The sequence below is a fragment of the Callithrix jacchus genome, chromosome 1 (assembly GCF_049354715.1).
Source record: "Callithrix jacchus isolate 240 chromosome 1, calJac240_pri, whole genome shotgun sequence".
Lineage (NCBI taxonomy): Eukaryota > Metazoa > Chordata > Mammalia > Primates > Cebidae > Callithrix > Callithrix jacchus.
In genome coordinates, this window is record NC_133502.1 from 174,539,095 (window position 1) to 174,560,992 (window position 21,898).

The 21,898-nt window shown below is 38.9% G+C and overlaps 1 protein-coding gene across 4 annotated transcripts in view; it reads left to right on the forward strand.

Moving 5' to 3' along the window:
- Nucleotides 1-21,898, forward strand: part of PBX3 (PBX homeobox 3) — a 258,551-nt gene that overhangs the window by 211,712 nt on the left and 24,941 nt on the right. For 3 of the 4 annotated variants that reach the window (XM_035257710.3, XM_002743320.7, XM_017976193.4), the window contains one exon: nucleotides 4,891-5,026. The exons of the other annotated variant lie outside the window; for it this stretch is intronic. In XM_035257710.3, the coding sequence (XP_035113601.1) occupies nucleotides 4,891-5,026 (136 nt within the window). The remainder of the gene's footprint in view (nucleotides 1-4,890; nucleotides 5,027-21,898) is intronic. 4 annotated transcript variants of the gene reach the window in all.

A 21,898-nucleotide genomic window follows, 5' to 3' on the forward strand; every position in this document is an offset into this window, starting at 1 on the left:
GATATTTAGGGCCTGTCCCTGTCTGCATTACTTCTTCGTTGTTGTGAAGATTTTATTAGTCTTTTTTCTATTTGAAAAATACCAAGCTCACTATGGAAAATTTGGAAAATATATGGAATAAAAGGATGAGGAATAAAAGTTAATCTCATTTTTATTACCTAAAGAAAAAATCACTATAAATGTTTTAGAATATTTTCTTCTCTTTTTGTTTGGGGGCTTTTAAAAAGAAATGTTTCTGTGATGGGTCAATATACATAGTTTGGTCTGCTTTTTAAAAAATTTACAATGAATACATAAACATTTTCATGTAATTATAATCTCTAATTATAAATAGTATTTTAACAATTGAAGTTACCAAATGGATATAAAATAAATAATGTACTTAGCATTCTCTTATTTTTGAGCATTTGTCTCCATTAATTTTTCTTTTTCTTTTCTTTCTTTCTTTTTTTTTTTGAGAGTAGGTCTTACTCTGTCACCCAGCCTGGAATGTAGTAAGTGATGCTATCATAGCTTACTGCAGCCTCGACTTCCCAGGCTCAAGTGATCTTCCTGCCTCTGCCTCCCGAGTAGCTGGGAGGCATGTGCCACCATGCTTGGATAATTTTTGTATTTTCTGTAGTGATGGGGTTTCACCACATTGCCCAGGGTGGTCTCAAACTATTGAGCTCAAGCTACCCTGCCTCCTAAAGTGCTGGGATGAGTCACCATGCCCAGCCAACTATTAATTTTCATATAATCTCTTCCTTTTTTCGACAAATATTTATTGGTACTGAGGATATAGTGGTAAACAAGATAGGTTAACGTACTTACCCAATTGAGTTTATATTCTCCTTGAGGACGAAGAGAGTAAACAAGTGAATGAATATACTGTAACATTCTATTCAATAATGTAATGAAATGTAATAGGGTGATAAATGCTATGCAGAAAAATAAAGCAAGTCAAGAGGAGAGAAATTGAAGAGGGTACTATTGTAGATAGATTTTTATTGAAATTAACATTTTAGTGAAAATCTTCATTCATTGAATCTTTTTGGCCTTCAGGATTATTTCCTAAGGATCAATTCTTAGAAATGGAATTATTAGATCAGAGTTTGAACACTTTCAGTGTTCTTATTTATATATCACTAAATTGTTCTTTCCTGTGTTTCTTCCAAAAATGAAATGCCTCATGGACTTATCTGTTTCCACTGCTTAGAATTCCTTCTTTTCCTGAGTCTAACCACTTACTTCCCTGCCTCCCACAACAAATCGTCTTTCTAAGTTAGTTACTGGTAACGAGTCATCGTCTGTAAAGGTATATGAAACAGAGCCCAGAATGGAACCAGTGCTTACACTTGTTGGGCCTAGGGAGATCTTGCTCATCATTCCAGGTCTGGTCTAAATGCTCCTATTTCAGAAAATCCACTTTAATCACCCCACTGGACTAGTCCTTCCTTCCCTTGAACACTTATACTATGTTTATTCAACTATTTAGACTAAACTTCATGTAGACTCCCTTTTCTTATAGTTTTTCACAAACATTTCTTCTCTCCCTTAGTAAGCTGTGATGTCATTGAAAGCAACAGCCAAGACTTACACATTTGCATTCCCCACAATTCTAGCAAATGACTTACACGTTAGAGGCCACCAAAAGGAATTTACTGACTGGCCAGATAAATGAATAATTCTAGATAATACTTTGTAACAGCTCAAATCAGAGTTAGAGAGGTAGCATCAGAAGGCAAAAAACATTTTAAAATTATTTGTCCAAATTTGAGCATTTTAATAAAAAGCATTATGTAACAAAGATAGTAAAATATATGTCTGATAGAAAAGAATGTTTTCTAACATAATTGCTATCCTTATTTCTGCTGAACTTTCCCATTCTTGTCAACATGTATGTTTATTTTTTCCATAACTGCATTCATAATGTATACACCTAAATGATTTATTTTTCTTCCACAAAGAGAAAGTATATTAACAGCCTAGAGAAAGCAGAGCCAGAAGGAGAGAGTGGCAGAGCTTGGAGCAGAGTCCATTCTCTCACAGAGATTGCTGGTAGTAATATTGTGATGCTGATGGGACACAGCCCTGGACTGATGTGCCACTGCACATTGGCCTCAGGCATAGCTGTTTAGAGTGTGGTGAACCCTGGGGGAGTGAAACTGAGGGGAAATGCTTAATGGGCATTTTCTACAAGATGTTTTCTAAAAAATAAATAACGTATAAGACCAAGTTCTCTCATGTGCCTTCAAGTGAATGCAAATACTGAGCTTTGGTTCCATCTATTCTTGTAGTGCCTCCCAGCAAGCCCTCTGCACTGAGAAGGCAAGGGGCTCTGCTCTAGGCAAACATGCTCAGTCAGATATATCATTGCCTTGCTCACTCTGGCTTTCCATGCTTATGTTTTCTTCATAATTGGACAAGATGAAGCATGCAGTGCAAAACATTTAAGAACAAATTTCTGTAGGTCCCTCTTTCTTCCAGTAGAAGTGCTGGAGTTTGGACACAGACAGAATATCTGGCAAGCTATTCTGTTTGTTCTCTGAGGTGTTTGATGGTTGCTAAAAACCACCCCTGGGCAAAATTGATGTGAGCCAAGCTTCTCTTTGCTTTCCCAGATATATTTCTTTTTGATCCTCCTTTCACACATCCCTATTTCCCAAAGAAATGTACTGGTGTCATCTCTTTCCCATCTACTCTGGGCCTTGCTCCTGGGCTCCATGTTTTATACTAGGAGTCACAAACTTATGTGCTTACATATAGTTGAATTGAGTGGAGTGGCTTGATCAGGGATATAGGGAGGGACACTGAAGGTTAGAACAGGCAGGTGCATGTCTAAGGGGACAGCCATCACCCAGCTGTAGCTTAGAGCTGCCTTCTGAGAACGTGGGCTCAGTATGGCTGACATCCCAATTTTTCATAAGAAGTAGATTCTTATGAGCAGGTAATTACTGTGTGGTCTCAACAAATAATGTCTGTGGGTCAGATAATGCCCGTGAACTTGACATTTTCATATCTACTGTAGACCTTACCCATGTACTTACTCATCAAAGTATGCCTTGTCAATGTGCCCTCACCTCGGGACCTTGTTTTGCTTTTCTTTTCTTTTTTTTTTTTTTTTTTTGAGATGGAGTTTCACTCTTGTTTACCCAGGCTGGAGTGCAGTGGCGTGATCTCGGCTCACCACAACCTCCGTCTCCTGGGTTCAGGCAATTCTCCTGCCTCAGCCTCCTGAGTAGCTGGGATTACAGGCACATGCCACTATGCCCAGCTAATTTTTTATATTTTTAGTACAGACGGGGTTTCACCATGTTGACCAGGATGGTCTTGATCTCTTGACCTTGTGATCCACCCACCTCAGCCTCCCAAAGTGCTGGGATTACAGGCATGAGCCACCGCACCTGGCCCTTTGTCTTGCTTTTCAAGCAACACATAACTCCTGCAAAAATGCTAACTGTTCTTCTTGGTGTGTTTGTCTTTCTTCCCCTACTTCCCTGTCTTCCCTACCACCTTTCCCATCCAGTTCACCATCAAATCCTGTTGATTTTAATCTCCAAATAGATCTTGAATCTCATCTTCTTCCCCCAGAAAACAATAGTTTAACCCTCCTAAAAATTATTGAAATTAAGAAATTTCAGGACTAAAACCTGAGTTATTTTGATCAGACCTAGATTTTGTGCTCCCTTGACTCTCCCTTAATGTTGAAATGTAGATCATATACTTCACCTGCCATGTGAGTGACATCATTTTGACTAGAAAAATCTCATAGAGTGCATACCTTTACAACAACCTACTGACTCTGTCTTTTCTGACTGTGGGATATCACAATTGAGAAGAATTAAGATTATTTGGAAGAAAGTATTAAGAAAATTATCTGGAAGGCATTTTTTAGTTACTGGAGTACTTAATTGAAAGTGAATTTTGACAAATGATAATTTTCAGGTTGGAATTCTTTAAAATCTTAATAATAAAACCCAAATATAAATGACATTTTTGCCACTGGAAATATGATCTTTTGAAAGTCTGTCACCCACTTCTTTGCCCCCCCCCAAATATTTTGTTTTCTCCTCTACATTGTGAAGAAAATCACCCTCAGTCTAGGCAGTTGCTTAAGCAGAAAATCTTAGAAGTCCTTCCCAATGTGTTTTTTTCCCCTAACTTTCCTTCTCTATCTCCCTTCCTCACTCCTCCCATTCAGTACATCATCAGGTCCTATTGCTTTTACCTTTAAAGTAAATCTTGAATCTTATTTTTATCACTCTCACCCTGTGCCAGGTTACTATCATCTTCAGTTTGACCAGTGGAATCATCTCCTAAAATGGGCTTTGCAGTTCCTTTCATGCCCTCCCTCAACTATTCTCAGCAGTCAGAAGGATCTTTTAAAAACTTCAAACTTAAAGGCTTTAATAGTTTCCTATTGCACTCAGCATAAAATCCAAAAATTCTTATAGAGTCCACTGAGCTTCTATAATCTGCCCCTTGCCCAATCCTTCCAGACTCATCTCACACATTCCCTGTCCTTTACTGTGCTCCAAGCTGCTCTAACCTTTAGACAAGAAATTTCTGTTTCAGAACTCTTCCTTTGCTCAGTCCTCTTCCCTGTAACCTCTCTGATAGACCTTGTTTGTTCTCACTGGATCTTCACTGAATACCTAAAGTATTAGGTCCTCAAAGAATTGTGCTTTATAGTCTGGTATTTTTCTTAGAGATCCTACATCTTAAAATGAGTTGGATAATGGTTTGGAGGATGTCTAGAATATAACTTTATAATATCACAGAAATAAATTAGACCTTAAGGATGTTTAAAAGAGAAATCTACTTTTTTGATATGATCCTAATTAATCTATCCCTCTTAGGTTAATGCTGATTGTAACGGAAATTTTTTTTTTTTTACACTTGTCATAGACGGAAAAGGCGTAACTTCAGTAAACAGGCCACAGAAATCTTGAATGAATATTTTTACTCACACCTCAGCAACCCCTACCCCAGTGAAGAAGCCAAAGAGGAGCTGGCCAAGAAATGCAGCATTACAGTGTCACAGGTGAGAAAGGACCATGGGTCTGTCTTGTTCCCGGTGGATACAGGAACCCTATTTCTTCCTCAGGGCATTATGATCAAATTTCATATCCAAATGTTCTATCATCAAAGAAGGTGTGAAACAAATCTAGATATTTCCACAGTTTTAGGTGAGATTTTAAACCTTAGATAATTTTTTAAAACCCTAAGTGGCAAGGAGTCAAGATCACCACAACTCACATTCCCCAGTGTAAATCTTCTATAGAGAGGGCATAAACATGCCATGGGGAGAGATGCAGTTTACACTTAAGTGACTCTCCAGTAAATGGCATGTATTCCTGGTTTCCCTGATTTAGATGACTGACTTAAGCTTCTACCAGCAAGAAACCAATTTCTTTGTTGCCGAAAGGAAATTTAATATAACTCTTTGGTGAAAGCTTTGAGGAATTCACCAAGCTCTTTCTTGGTAACCATGCTATAATGCTTGAGTCCCAAGGATTTCTTTGCTTCCTTTTGTCCATTAAATAGAAGAATTAAATTCATGCTTTCAGAGTTTTTGGCTTTGGGGTTAAAAAAAAAAACATATTCATTTGTAATAATTTCTGGCCCTGAAGTTAGTTGTCATCGTCTGACAAAAATACATTTAGCTTTAGTCAAATAGGCTGGTATTTGGATTGAGGATTGGAAACAAATAAATTAACAAACAACTGTACCTCTTGAGAACATAAATATATCCTATTTAGCATTACCTTTAAAATACAATTTTATTTAAATGTTCATATTTTTGTTAATAGACATTTGAAGAGCATTTCTTCATAGCATTCAAAAGTGATAGTTTACCAACCAGATTTTATAGTGAAACTTAAGGAAAAGCTGACCATTGTCAAAAATTTCAGTGTTCTCTAGGGGTCACATGAAACCATTTTTAAAAGTAGTTTCTAAATAAATACTCCTGCTGTAGATGAAGTTCAAGATATTGAACTTCATCAAGTTTCAATGAGGACCTCATATCAGTGTCTGAAGTCATTGTTGTTTAAGGGAATAGGGCCTGACTGTAAGATGATTTCCAGCTTCTCTTTTGGCATTATTTTCTGTAGAAACTCAAGAGCAAACTTTGATTCATAATTAAGGTTTCACTCAAGGTTTATTGTCATTTCTCTTATGAAATGGTATATCTTGATTTCTTTTTGCTTGGTTAGAAATGGAATATAATTGACCAGGCACTGTGACTCACGGCTATAATCCCGGTGTAAGAGGCTGAGGCAGGTGGATCATGAAGTCAGGAGTTTGAGACCAGCCTGACCAACATGGTGAAACCACATCTCTACTGAAAATACAAAAAAGCAGCCGGGTGTGGTGGCGCATACCTATAATCCCAGCTACTTGGGAGGGTGAGGCAGAGAATCACTTGAACCTGGGAGGCAGAAATTGCAGTGAGCACTGCACTCCAGCCTGGGCCACAGAGCGAGCATCTGTCAAAAAAGCAAGCCAGAGAGAGAGAGAGAGAGAGAATATAATTAAAGAAAGAAAGACAGAAAGAAAGAGAAAGAAAGAAAAAAGAAAGAATACAATTGATTTGGATTACCAGCCTGTATACATGGATATGTATATTATATAAAACATTACTAACTGGGTTACTCACTTCCATATGAAATACAAAAGAATAGCATGATATGCTGTGTTAGCCAGAGAAGACAAAATTAATTAAGAATCATTTTTTTTTTTTATTGCATTTTAGGTTTTGGGGTACATGTGCAGAACATGCAAGACAGTTGCATAGGTACACACATGGCAGTGTGTTTTGCTTCCTTTCTCCCCTTCACCCACATTTGGCATTTCTCCCCAGGCTATCCCTCCCCAGCTCCCCCCCCACCACTGGCCCTCCCCTTTTCCCCCCAATAGACCCCAGTGTTTAGTACTCCCCTCCCTGTGTCCATGTGTTCTCATTTTTCATCACCCGCCTATGAGTGATAATATGCGGTATTTCATTTTCTGTTCTTGTGTCAATTTGCTGAGAATGATGTTCTCTAGATTCATCCATGTCCCTACAAATGACATGAATTCATCATTTCTGATTGCTGCATAATATTCCATGGTGTATATGTGCCACATTTTCCCAGTCCAGTCTATCATCGATGGGCATTTGGGTTGGTTCCAGGTCTTTGCTATTGTAAACAGTGCTGCAATGAACATTCGTGTGCATGTGTCCTTATAGTAGAATGATTTATAGTCCTTTGGATATATACCCAGTAATGGGATTGCTGGGTCAAATGGAATTTCTATTTCTAAGTCCTTGAGGAATCGCCACACTGTCTTCCACAATGGTTGAACTAATTTACACTCCCACCAACAGTGTAAAAGTGTTCCTTTTTCTCCACATCCTCTCCAGCATCTGTTGTCTCCAGATTTTTTAATGATCGCCATTCTAACTGGCGTGAGATGGTATCTCAATGTGGTTTTGATTTGCATCTCTCTAATGACCAGTGATGATGAGCGTTTTTTCATATGATTGTTGGCCTCATATATGTCTTCTTTTGTAAAGTGTCTGTTCATATCCTTTGCCCATTTTTGAATGGGCTTGTTTGTTTTTTTCTTGTAAATCTGTTTGAGTTCTTTGTAAATTCTGGATATCAGCCCTTTGTCAGATGGGTAAACTGCAAAAATTTTTTCCCAGTGTTGGTTGCCAATTCACTAGTGACTGTTTCTTTTGCCGTGCAGAAGCTGTGGAGTTTGATTAGGTCCCATTTGTCTATTTTGGCTTTTGTTGCCAATGCTTTTGGTGTTTTGTTCATGAAGTTCTTGCCTACTCCTATGCCCTGGATGGTTTTGCCTAGATTTTCTTCTAGGGTTTTTATGGTGCCAGGTCTTATGTTTAAGTCTTTAATCCATCTGGAGTTAATTTTAGTGTAAGGTGTCAGGAAGGGGTCCAGTTTCTGCTTTCTGCACATGGCTAGCCAGTTTTCCCAACACCATTTATTAAACAGGGAATCCTTTCCCCATTGCTTGTTTTTGTTGGGTTTATCAAAGATTGTATGGTTGTAGATATGTTGTGTTGCCTCCGATGCCTCTGTTTTGTTCCATTGGTCTATGTCTCTGTTTTCGTACCAGTACCATGCTGTTTGGATTACTGTAGCCTTGTAGTATAGTTTGAAATCCGGTAGTGTGATGAGCCCCGCTGTGTTCTCTTTGCTTAGAATTGACTTGGCTATGCGGGCTCTCTTTTGGTTCCATATGAAGTTCATGGTGGTTTTTTCCAGTTTTGTGAAGAAAGTCAATGGTAGCTTGATGGGGATAGCGTTGATTCTGTAAATTACTTTGGGCAGTATAGCCATTTTCACGATACTGATTCTTCCTAACCATGAACATGGAATGTTTCTCCATCTGTTTGTGTCCTCTTTTATTTCATTGAGCAGTGGTTTGTAGTTTTCCTTGAAGAGGTCCCTTACGTTTTTTGTGGGTTGTATTCCTAGATATTTTATTCTTTTTGTAGCAATTGTGAATGGCAGTTCGTTCTTGATTTGGCTCTCTTTAAGTCTGTTATTGGTGTAGAGGAATGCTTGTGATTTTTTCACATTGATTTTATATCCTGAGACTTTGCTGAAGTTGCTTGTCAGTTTCAGGAGTTTTTGGGCTGAGGCGATGGGGTCTTCTAGGTATACTATCATGTCGTCTGCAAATAGAGACAATTTGGCTTCCACCTTTCCTATTTGAATACCCTTTATTTCTTTTTCTTGCCTTATTGCTCTGGGTAGAACTTCCAGTACTATATTGAATAGGAGTGGTGAGAGAGGGCTTCCTTTTCTAGTGCCGGATTTCAAAGGGAATGCTTCCAGTTTTTGCCCATTCAGTATGATATTGGCTGTTGGTTTGTCGTAAATAGCTTTTATTACTTTGAGATACGTTCCATCGATACTGAGTTTATTGAGGGTTTTTAGCATAAAGGGCTATTGAATTTTGTCGAATACCTTTTCTGCATCAATTGAGATAATCATGTGGTTTTTGTTTTTGGTTCTGTTTATGTGGTGAATTACGTTTATAGACTTGCATATGTTGAACCAGCCTTGCGTCCCTGGGATGAATCCTACTTGATCATGATGGATACGCTTTTTGATTTGCTGTTGTAATCTGCTTGCCAATATTTTATTGAAGATTTTTGCATCTGTGGTCATCATGGATATTGGCCTGAAGTTTTCTTTTCTTGTTGGGTCTCTGCCAGGTTTTGGTATCAGGATGATGTTGGTCTCATAAAATGAATTGGGAAGGATTCCCTCTTTTTGGATTATTTGGAATAGTTTCAGAAGGAATGGTCCCCGTTCCTCTTTGTGTGTCAGGTAGAATTCGGCTGTGAACCCATCTGGACCTGGACTTTTTTTGTGTGGTAGGCTCTTAATTACTGCCTCGACTTCAGACCCTGTTATTGTTCTATTCATAGTTTTGGCTTCCTCCTTGCTTAGGCTTGGGAGGACACAGGTGTCCAGGAATTTATCCATTTCTTCCAAGTTTACTAGTTTATGTGCATAGAGTTGTTTGTAATATTCTCTGATGATGGTTTGAATTTCTGTGGAATCTGTGGTGATTTCCCCTTTATCATTTTTTATTGCATCTATTTGGTTGTTCTCTCTTTTCTTTTTTATCAATCTGGCTAGTGGTCTGTCTATTTTGTTGATCTTTTCAAAAAGCCAGCTCTTGGATTTATTGATTTTTTGAAGGGTTTTTCGTGTCTCTATCTCATTCAGTTCAGCTCTGATCTTAGTTATTTCTTGTCTTCTGCTAGGTTTTGAGTTTTTTTGATCTTGCTCCTCTAGCTCTTTCAATTTTGATGATAGGGTGTCAATTTTGGATCTCTCCATTCTCCTCATATGGGCACTTATTGCTATATATTTTCCTCTAGAGACTGCTTTAAATGTGTGCCAGAGATTCTGGCATGTTGTGTCTCTGTTCTCATTGGTTTCGAAGAACTTCTTTATTTCTGCCTTCATTTCATTGTTTATCCAATCAACATTCAAGAGCCAGTTATTCAGTTTCCATGAAGCTGTGCGGTTCTGAGTTGGTTTCTGAATTCTGAGTTCTAACTTGATTGCACTATGGTCTGAGAGACTGTTTGTTATGATTTCAGTTGTTTTGTATTTGCTGAGGAGTGCTTTACTTCCAATTATGTAGTCAATTTTAGAGTAGGTGTGATGTGGTGCTGAGAAGAATGTCTATTCTGTGGATTTGGGGTGGAGAGTTCTGTATATGTCTATCAGGTTTGCTTGCTCCAGGTCTGAGTTCAAGCCCTGGATATCCTTGTTGATTTTCTGTCTGGTTGATCTGTCTAATATTGACAGTGGAGTGTTAAAGTCTCCCACTATTATTGTGTGGGAGTCTAAGTCTCTTTGTAAGTCATTAAGAACTTGCCTTATATATCTGGGTGCTCCTGTATTGGGTCCATATATGTTTGGGACCGTTAGCTTTTCTTGTTGTATCGATCCTTTTACCATATGTAATGGCCTTCTTTGTCTCTTTTGATCTTTGTTGCTTTAAAGTCTATTTTATCAGAGATGAGAATTGTAACTCCTGCTTTTTTTTGCTCTCCATTTGCTTGGTAAATCTTCCTCCATCCCTTTATTTTGAGCCTTTGTGTATCCTTACATGTGAGATGGGTTTCCTGGGTACAGCACACTGATGGGTTTTGGATTTTTATCCAATTTGCCAGTCTGTGTCTTTTGATTGGTGCATTTAGTCCATTTACATTTAGGGTTAATATTGTTATGTTTGAATTTGATACTGCCATTTTGATGCTAGCTGGCTGTTTTGCCTGTTAGCTGATGTAGATTCTTCATTATGTTGATGCTCTTTAGCATTTAGTGTGATTTTGGAATGGCTGGTACTGGTTGTTCCTTTCTATGTGTAGTGCCTCTTTCAGGAGCTCTTGTAAAGCAGGCCTGGTGGTGACAAAATATCTGAGTATTTGCTTGTTCACAAAGGATTTTATTTTTCCTTCACTTATGAAGCTCAGTTTGGCTGGATATGAAATTCTGGGTTGAAAGTTCTTTTCTTTAAGGATGTTGAATATTGGCCCCCACTCTCTTCTGGCTTGTAGAGTTTCTGCCGAGAGATCTGCTGTTTGTCTGATGGGCTTCCCTTTGTGGGTGACCCGACCTTTCTCTCTGGCTGCCCTTAGTATTTTCTCCTTTATTTCAACCCTGGTGAATCTGATGATTATGTGCCTTGGGGTTGCTCTTCTTGCGGAATATCTTTGTAGTGTTCTCTGTATTTCCTGCATTTGAGTGTTGGCCTGCCTTGCTAGGTGGGGGAAATTTTGCTGGATAATATCCTGAAGAGTATTTTCCAGCTTGGATTCATTCTCTTCGTCACATTCTGGTACACCTATCAAACGTAGGTTAGGTCTCTTCACATAGTCCCACATTTCTTGGAGACTTTGTTCATTCCTTTTTGCGCTTTTTTCTCTAATCTTGGTTTCTTGTTTTATTTCATTGAGTTGATCTTCGAGTTCTGATATCCTTTCTTCTGCTTGGTCAATTCGGCTGTTGAAACTTGTGCATGCTTCGCGACGTTCTCGTATTGTGTTTTTCAGCTCCTTCAATTCATTCATATTCCTCTCTAAGGTATCCATTCTTGTTATCATTTCCTCGAATCTTTTTTCAAATCTTTTTTCAAGGTTCTTAATTTCTTTGCATTGATTTAAAACATGTTCTTTTAGCTCACAAAAGTTTCTCATTATCCACCTTCTGAAGTCCAATTTCGTCATTTCATCACAGTCATTCTCCAGTCCAGCTTTGTTCCCTTGCTGGTGAGGAGTTTTGGTCCTTTGTAGGAGGCAAGGTGTTCTGGTTTCGGGTGTTTTCCTCCTTTTTGAGCTGGTTTCTTCCCGTCTTTGTGGATTTATCCACGTGTTGTCTGAGTAGTTGCTGACTTTTCGATTGGGTCTCTGAGTGGATGCCCAGATTGTTGATGATGACGTCTTTCTGTTACTTGATTTTTCTTCTGCCAGTCTAGCCCCTCCACTGTACGACTGCTGAGGTCCACTCCAGGCCCTGCTTGTCTGGGGTGCACCTATAGTGGCTGCGGAACAGTGAGGGATGCTACCAGTTTCTTTTTCTGCTATCTTTGTCCCAGAATGATGCCTGCCAAATGTCAATCTTCTGGATATAGAGGGGTCAGGGAGCTGCTTGAGGAGATAGTCTGTACTTTATAGGAGCTCAAGTGCTGAGCTGTGAGCTCTGTTGTTCATTCAGTGCTGTTAGGCTGCTACGTTTAATTCTGCTGCAGCAGAACTCATAAAAAAAACCCTTTTTTTTCCAGATGCTCTGTCTCGGGGGGTTGGGGCTTTATGAGTGTCTGTTGCGCTGTCCTGCCCAGCTGGGAGGCAGTCTAGTCACTGTTTGCCTGCCAAGGCTCCACCCTGCTGGTATGAGGTCCGCCCTATTGCTGCAGGCTCTGCCCTGCTGCTGCGGCCTCCGCCCTGCTGCCACAGGCTACCCCCTGCGGTGGAGTCTCTCTGTTGTTGCGGATTGCCTCGGCAACGGCAGGCTGCGTCAGCAATGGGAGTGTAACCTCAGTAGGGGCGGATTTCCTCGGTAATGGCTGACACCCCTCCCCCACCGAGCTGCACTGTCCTGGGTTCAGCTGTGCCCACAGTGAAACTCTCCACCCGGAGCATTTGGAATGGCCGTCTTGTTTGTCCCACTGCACTGGCCCAAACGCCATTTTCCTGAAATCTCCTGGCCTGGCTCACTGTCCAAGTCCTGTTCAATCAGATGGATATGCCAATCTGCCCTCTCAAGTCTCAGATTGCCAGTTCAATAGGGCACCGGGACCCGTGCGCTTTGTGTGGAGCACTGTGGAGTGCCACTGCGCTGTAGTGCCGGCCACCAGCTGCACCAGCCAAAACCACTGCACTGGTGTCCTGCGTCTCTTTTATACCTGGGATTTTCCCTGTTCTGTGGGCAACAAAGATCCGTCTGGAAATGCGGCCCTGACTCACCCTCCGCGCGTTCACCAAGAGCTTCAATCCTGGGTTGTTCTCACCGCGCCATCTTGAGTCGATCCTCAACAATTTTTTTTTTTTTAATTAACCAGGCATGATGGCACACACCTGTAGTCTCAGCTACTCAGGAGGCTGAGGAGGGAAGATCACTTGAGCCCAGGAGCTGGAGGCTGCAGTGAGGTGTGATTGTGCCACTTCACTCCAGCCTGGGTAACAGAGTGAGACCCTGTCTCAAAAAAACAAACAAACAAAATGCCAAGAATCATTTCAAGTAGGATTTTATAGTGAGTGCCTTTTCCCTGAACATTAGTGAAAGGATTAGGTCATGTCACACACCAGGTTAATGATGCCACGTCTGGTTTTCCTGCTTTCACAACCACTCTCTGACTTAGAATTTGAATGCTTGTGGATGAATTTAAGATATTTTCCTGCTTTCACTCTTTAAAAAAAAAAAAAAAAAAACCTCTATAACATATACACCAATAATACAGATTAATATTCTCTATTTCAAAAACAATGAAATCTGCAGTTTTCATTAGTTGTAGTACCTCATACTTTGTGTGTAGTGTAGAGTGTGCTCAGTAGACATGTGTGGAATAAGTGATAAAAAGGTTTCCTTCCGGCTGTTCTGAACTCGGGAGTTTTTACTTCTAAAATAGGCTAGGAACCCACTTACCAGTGTATTTTTTTTTTTAAATAGTTAATTACTATATTCATTTCACTTGTTTTCTATGGAAAAATAGCTTTATTATTTTCTAAAAAATTTTTTTAGCAATTGCTGAGAAAAAGTACGGAGGTAGAAATAATATATAGATAGAGCTTTATTACTCTGTCTAAAAAGCAAACTTTCTGACTTTGTTTCTTCCAGGTCAGCCTTTCAAACACAGAATTTCAGCAATGAGTTTAAGTGTCAATTTAAATTGTGGCAGTTTCCTTCTCTTTTAATCATTTTTATGCTTGTAATTTTCCATGATTCCCTCTTTCTACCTCTCTGAGGTAGAAACAGTGGTTATCATTTTAACTATAAAAGAAACAAGCCATGCTTATAAATTAATGGCGTTTTGTTTATGTTTTTAAACAGTGAAAGCAAAGAGTTTCTGTTGCAGGCCTGACAGGTCAACTGCTTTTTTTTTTTTTTTTTTTCTTTTCTTTTTTTAAGACAGGCTCTTGCTCTATTACCAAGGCTGGAGTGCAAGGGTGTGCACAGCTCACTGTGATTTTGAACTCCTGGGCTCAAGCAATCCTTCTGCCTCAGCCTCCTGAGTAGCTAGGACTACAAGCATGCCACCACACTCAGCTAATTTTTTAACTTTTTGTACAGACAGGGGTTCACGCTGTTGTCCAAGCTGGTCTTGAACTCCTTACCTCAAGTGATCCTTCAGCCTCAGCCTCCCAGAATGCTGGGATTACAGGCATGAACCACTGCACCTGGCCAACTACTTTCAAGTTAACATGTAAATCATACTGAAATACAATTAAATTTAGAATCTAGAAATTGTTCATAGAGAAAACTAACTTTAAAAATATTGAAACCCCCTGAAAACAGGCAATTGGAATAACACTATTTTTACTAGATTTAGAATATATGAAACTGTGATTTATTATTTGCTGCTACTGCTTATAATACTTAATCATAGGGAAACTTCAGAAAAATTTAAGGCAATACCTTTAGTGCTGTGAGGGCAGGATAAAATTTCTTAAATAGGACATAAAATGTGTAAGGAACAAAGGAAAAGATCAATAGATTCAATGGTAGAACTTTTGTTTATCAAAGTACTTAATAACAACTGAAAACATCAACATGATACAGCCATTCAGTAAAGATTGGATGAAATCTAATTATTAATAGATATTAACATTTAGAGGAAAATTTTGATGAAGAATGTGGTCTTAAAGTGTCTCTCTATAGACCATTTAAAGTTGCAAGGGATTTTTAAAAAGTAATAATAGAGTAGAGAAATGGAACAAAAACTTGACCAGGTGACCAGAATCAATATCACCAAGGAGGAGTAGGTGGATATTGGGTGTAGTATTTCAATCAAGAACATAACCTGAGTTGAATCACAAGGCAATACCAGACAAATCCCAAATGAGGAATGTTCTATTAAGGACACAGTGGGGAGGGAGCATTATTCTTTAAAAATGTCCAAGAAAGGGCATGGAAATGTTCTAGATTAAAAGAAGCTAAAGAGCTATTACAAGTAATTGAAATACTTCACCCTAGATTGGATTCTGTACTATAGGAAAAAACATACCATAAAGGATATTGTTGGGTTAAATTTACTGAAGTAAATTGTAATTGATAATCGTACTATGGTTATGTGAGAGAATCTCTCTAGACTTAGGAAATATACCCTGACTGACTTAGGGGTAAAGGACCATGATGTATATAACTTACCCTCAAATGTTCAGAAAAAAAATATATGTGTTTGTATGTATATAAACACACATACACATAGAGCGTGAGTACCCACAAAGATAAAACAAATGGTCCAAAATGTTAATAATGGGGGAAGGACATATACAGATACTCTTTATCTGTTTTTTTGTTTTATTGTTGCAGCTTTTTTGCACATTTGAAATTATTTTCAAATAAAATATTGTCTCAACTGTGGAAAAGGCCCACAGACTGCAAGAAGATATTTACAAATGTATAAGTAAGAGAGGATTAAAATCCAAAATATATAAGGAACTCCGTAAATTAATAATAAAAGGGAAATAACCTATTTCAAAAATAGGCAAGAGAGTCAAACAAGGATTTCATGGAAGAAAAAACAAATAGTCAATTGTATGAAAAGATCCTCATTCTTTTTAGGAATCAGGAAAATGTGATTTAAAAATTGCAGTGAAATAACTTACATTTCCTAGATTGGCACATTCTGCTACCAAGAATGGGTAGCAGTAGGAGCCCTTACGATATTGGTGGTAGGGATGTAAATTGATATAGCCACTTTGGAAAACTTCTAACATTATTTTATAAATTTGAACATGCATATACCATTCAACCCACAATTTCTAGAATACCTCTTGTCTGTATTTCAGGAAACATTGGTAAGAAGATTCATAGTAACATTGTTTGAAGTGACAAAAACTTGAAACAAACCATTTGTCCACAGACTGAAGAAATTGATTAATATACTGTGTTACAATCCCACAATGGAGCACTATACAGCAGTGGAGAAAGAATGATCTACATGTATCAATTCATGTTGAGATAAAAATGCAAACTGGAGAATACACATAACATAACATTTTTACAAAGTTTAAAACCAAGCAAGCTAAACGGCATATTGTCAGGGGACATACATGTATGGTTAAACAAAAAGGAAAGAAAGCCAGTGATAAAATAATCTAGTAAGATGGGATCAGGAAGGAACATTCAAGGAGTTTCGGTGTCTTTTAAAATTTTGCGGCCGGGCACGGTGGCTCACGCCTGTAATCCCAGCACTTTGGGAGGCCGAGGCGGGTGGATCACGAGGTCAAGAGATTGAGACCATCCTGGTCGAAAAGGTGAAACCCCGTCTCTACTAAAGATACAAAAAGTTAGCTGGGCGTGGTGACGCGTGCCTGTAATCCCAGCTACTCGGGAGGCTGAGGCAGGAGAATTGCGGAGAAATGCGGAGGTTGAGGTGAGCCTAGATCGAGCCATTGCACTCCAGCCTGGGTAACAAGAGCGAAACTCCATCTCAAAAAAAAAAAAAAAAAAAAATTTAATGGCAGGTTTACAGAGATTGATTATTATGCATTACAAACCTGCATATGTAAGGCAAGGAAGTCTCATGCCAGTTATTAAATCTAATGGAATTTAAAAAGACTTTCCATTCATTTGTTTAACAAATATTTATTGTATAATGCTGATTATGTCACAGATACTGTTTTAGGGATGAAAGAGACATCAGTGAACTTAACCAGACAGACCCGTGTCCTACCTGACAGAAATGTGTACACATACTCAGCAAAAGATATGTATAGGAATATCCTTAGTAATAGTATTCATCATAGCCAAAACTAGAAACAATGCAAATGTTCATCAACAGGAAAATAGGTTAACAAGTGTGGTATATTTATGTATATTTCGAATAATATTCAACCATGAGAATGAAGAACTGTAGCTATATGTATCTACATAATGCTAAGTTAAAGAAGTGCTTGATTTCATTTACAAAAATGGAAAAACAAACTTCATTTATAAAAAATAGAAAAATAAGCCATTTATAAAAAAATAGAAAAACAAGAAATTAACCTTGTAGACCAGAAATCAGATTAGTAGTTATCTTTGGGGGAATGGTGATTGGAAGGAGGAAGAGATATTCCTTGAGCTAAGAAGTAGTTCCATGGGTATTTTCACTTTATGAAAATTCATTAAACTCTGTACTTATGATGTATGCCCTTTTTTGTATATTTTTATTTTATTTGTCTAAAAAGTTTACTTAAATAACAAAAACAAGCCTGCCCTTATGGAACTTATATTTTTGTGAGAGTATACAGATAAGTAAACAGATAGTTACATAGTGATAGGTGCTCTTGACGATGAAGGAAGGAAGAGGTTAGAGGATACAATTTTTAATAGGTTGGTAAAGGAAGCCCCTCCTGAGGAAGTATCTTTTGGTTAGATTGAAGGAGGTGAAGGACAAGTCGTATGGATCATCGGTGAGGAACATTCTAGCAGAGGGAACAGCAAGTGCAGAGGCCCTGAGGTAGAAGTACCCTAAGCAAGGAAGCAAGTAGTAGGAGATGAAGTTGAAGATGCTGGGGACCAAATAAATAGTGCATGGGCCTTCTAGGCCATGATGATGACTTGGGCTTTCACTGTGAGCTGGGAAACTGAGGAATGACATGGATTTGACTAAAGTTTTGTTTTGTTTTTTAAGACAGAGTCTTGCTTTTGTTGCCCAGGCACTATCTCAGCTCACTGCAACCTCCACCTCCCAGGTTCAAGCGATTCTTCTGCCTCAGCCTCCTGAGTAGCTGGGACTATAGGCGCATGCCACCACCCCTGGCTAATTTTTTTTCATTTTTAGTAGAGACAGGGTTTCACCGTGTCAGCCAGGATGGTCTTGATCTCCTGACCTCATGATCCACCCGCCTCGGCCTCCCAAAATTCAGCGATTAGAGGTGTAAGCCACTGTGCCCGGCCACAAGATCTCACTAAGGTTTTATAGGATCACCATGGCAGCTGTACTGACACTAGACCATGGGAGGCAAGGGGAAGCAGAGATATCAGGGTACACTTGAGTGTTTGTGATAGAGTTGATGAGATGTGACCAGGTACTGTATAAATTATGAAGGTACAGGGTTTCCTGGTAAGTTGGATGCAGGATGTATAAGAAAGAGATTTGCTAAACCAGAATTTGAAATTTCTGATTTCTTAAGTCTTGGTTTGATTGAGTAAGCTGGAGTTCCCCTTTTACGTTAACAACCTGAAAATTGACAAAAGAAGAAACTATTTTTAAATGTCATATGCACTTAGAATCATACTTAAATTGTCACATATTCTTAATTAGTAGAGCAGATATTAATTTACTTTTAGGAATAGAACTAATTTACGTTGATTATTCAAGTTACTAAGCCATAAAAAACTGCAGTGTTCCCCTAATTCCAATTTTGAATTTGAGTAACTGGCTGTATTTTCTCTGCTAGGTGTTTTTAGAATGAAAAATGTTAACTTATTCTTCATTTCTACTGTAATTGAAATGTACTGTCAAGAAAAGATTGATTTTAAAAAAAACAACAACAAAATGAGAACCAGAAATGATAAGAGATTAAGTAACAGCATTAAGACTCATTCATTTATTCATTCAACCAACATATTTTAGAGCTCTTAAAGTAGCAGATAAGACCTGCTTTAATAATAGTCTAGCGTACTTAACATCACAATCTAACCTGTACAGATGAGGAAACTGAAGTTCATAGAAGTTAAGTGATTTGACAAGGGTCGCAAGCCTTAGTGAGTAGGGGCCTTGGGGATTTTTACACTGAGATTCTCGATAAAAGGGGAGAAACTGAAGTGTTACTTTTTTTCCTGCAAGAGGCAGTGTGATTCACTCATTCTCAGGGGCCAGGCTGCAGAGTACTGGTTTGCGAGGCACAGACCTTGGCTTGTATCACTAGGGCTGCATCATTTTCCCCCTAAGCTACTTTAGAGACTCTAGGCTAGTTAGTAGTCTGAGGTCTCTTTACTCATTAAACTACTTATTCCAAAGCAATGAATATTCAGTAAGCTAATTAAAATTTATAAGTAAGATTTCCTTATAAAAAAAACTATTCAAATAAGAAGAAGCTCGTTAAAATAATAATTAGAGCAGGAAAAAAGATGACTGTCGAATTACAGTATTTTTTTTTTCAGCTATACATAAAGGCCTTTTCAGTTGCTTTGGCAGTAGACAGAAGGCAGGAAGTAGATTTCTACTGCGTATGCAGTTGGTAAACCTAGAAACAAGTTGAAGGAAAAGGCAGCTATTTTGTTAAAATGGTTCTTTCACATGTGTTAAAAGAGGGCTACAGACCTTCTGTTCTGGAAGCTCTGATTGTATATCCCAGTGGAGGTGGGACATCATTAAAGAGTGCACAGAGAATAAAAGAGCAGGTTGTAAAAAGATGGGAGCTTTGAGGATGCTATAGCACCAAGTACAGATGAGGCATATCTGCAAGATTTAAAGAAAACAGGGAAGCTTCTGATTTTTTTTGTTGCTGTTCTCTACAAACTATCAGCACCATTAGTGTGGCACTTAAAGCTTGCTCTAGCAATGTCAGGTATTATACTTATTTTAGAATGGACTATTTTGAGGAAATCTCTAACACTCAGTTGATATGATACCCAAACAAAGGATAAAGAGACAATTTCTAGGCCGTGCATGGTGGCTTACACCTGTAGTCCCAGTACTTTGGGAGGCCGAGACGGGCAGATTGTCTGAGCTCAGGAGTTCAAGACCACCCGGGAAACCCTGTCTCTACTAAAATACAAAAAATTAGATGGGTATGGTGGCAGGCACATGCCTGTAGTCCCAGCTGCTTGGGAGGCTCGGGCACAAGAATCACTTGGGCCCAGAGGTGGAGGTTGTAGTGAGCCAAGATCATGTCAGTGCATGCCAGCTTGGACTAAGAGTGAGACTCCATCTCGAACAAACAAACAAAGAGACAATTTCCAGCTTAGATTTAGTGTTTTTTGAGTTTCCCTATATCCGGAAGAAGTCATAATCAGTATTGTGGTTCCTCTAGTTTTTGCTCTCTTTGCCTTCTTTTGCCTATTTCCTCTCTTCATCCCTCCAGTTGAGTATTCCTATCAGTTCTATTCATGCTGGTCTCAGCACTGTGTCTAACCTTTCTATTGCTTTGTTTCCATGAGGCACTCAAGACCATTAAGTCGATATGTAAGCCAGGGTCCCAGCAGGAAACAGATGTCACACTCAAACTGGAATAATTGGTGGACACTTTATAAATGAGGTAAAATGACTTGCCCAAGGTCACTGAGCAAGTGGCAGAGTGTAGGGAAACCACAAAGGATAATGCTAGTGATTGGTTCTGTTACCCACTTGACCTGAAGAGATGAGGGAAGTTTCAGTAGATATCAAGACAGAGGAGGTATGTGGAGAAGGCCAGTGATTAAGACCTGAGAAAAGGCAGCCTTATAGTGCAGGATTCAGGGGAACAAATACTGTGATCTCACTCTTCTCCTTTCCCATCTGCCGCCAGTGCCAGTTACTGGCCAGAAATCTGAGGACACCCAGGGTAGCCTCCTGGGTCCCATGACAGGGTAGAGAGTGGATAGGGAGGAGTGAACAGAAGATAGATAATATAGTCCAAAGGGTGAAGATAACAGGTCAGAATAGGCTCCATGCTCAAGCCTCCTGGCTTCCCACTTACGTTGATTCTGTGATGTTCGCATCCAGAAACCTCCAGAGATGCTCTTCGGCTTTCCTTGTTTCTTATCTTTTGATTTCTCTTCTTCTCTCAGAATCCTTCTGTTAGCTATGTGGAGAACACATTATAATTTTTCTAAGATAAGTGTGGGTTTTGAGAGTAGAAACTACAATTTAAAGAAGTTAATGTGATCTAGCCAAAAGTACTTCCCAGGATTTTTGGCTATTTTCCTAATTTGCTCAATAGGTACTTAGTGCCTACTGTATGTGAGGCACCATGCCTGCCACTGTGGCAAATAAAGGTGAATAAGTTAGGGTTCTTCACCTTAAGAAATACTGAGTTTCTTGGGGGGAAACAGACAGATGTGTTACTGACAGAGTATATAAGTTACCTGGTAGTACACAGGTACAAATGGATGCCATGTGTGGAATAAGAGTACAAAGAGGGGTTTACTTTCTACTGAGAGCATTAGGAAAGACCTTCTAGAGAAAATGATGTGTAGAACCTGGACACGGATGAATAAGACTTTGGGAGAAAGAGTATTCTAAGCAAAGAAAACTCAGAAGCAAAAGATAGATATGTTAGGAAAACAGTTTAATAAGTCTAGAGCCAGTGTTATTATGTCAGGGGTGGGGATTTTATTATAAGACTTAAAGCTACAGACTGTGAAGACTAACAAACCTGAACTAAAACCCCAGCTCCTACCCAATTTATTAGCTCAGTGACCTTAGGCAAGTCATACTCTGTCTCCTTTTCTTATGTGTAGTTGGGATAAAAATGGCATATTCTTCCTAGGATTATGGGATTTTCAGTAAGATAAAACAGGTGTAAAGCACCTAGAGGAGCGCCTATCACAGAGTAAGTGAAGATATAATGGTAATTATTGTTAATGCAGTTTTTCCTGCATTAACAATTAGGAATTGTCTAACTCTGCCCCTTGCCACACACATACATTTATTAATTTCTGCTTCTTCAAAGCTCACTTCAAATGTCAGTTCTTCAAGAAGGCTTTCCTTGATACCTCCAGTTCCTATTCACCATTGTATA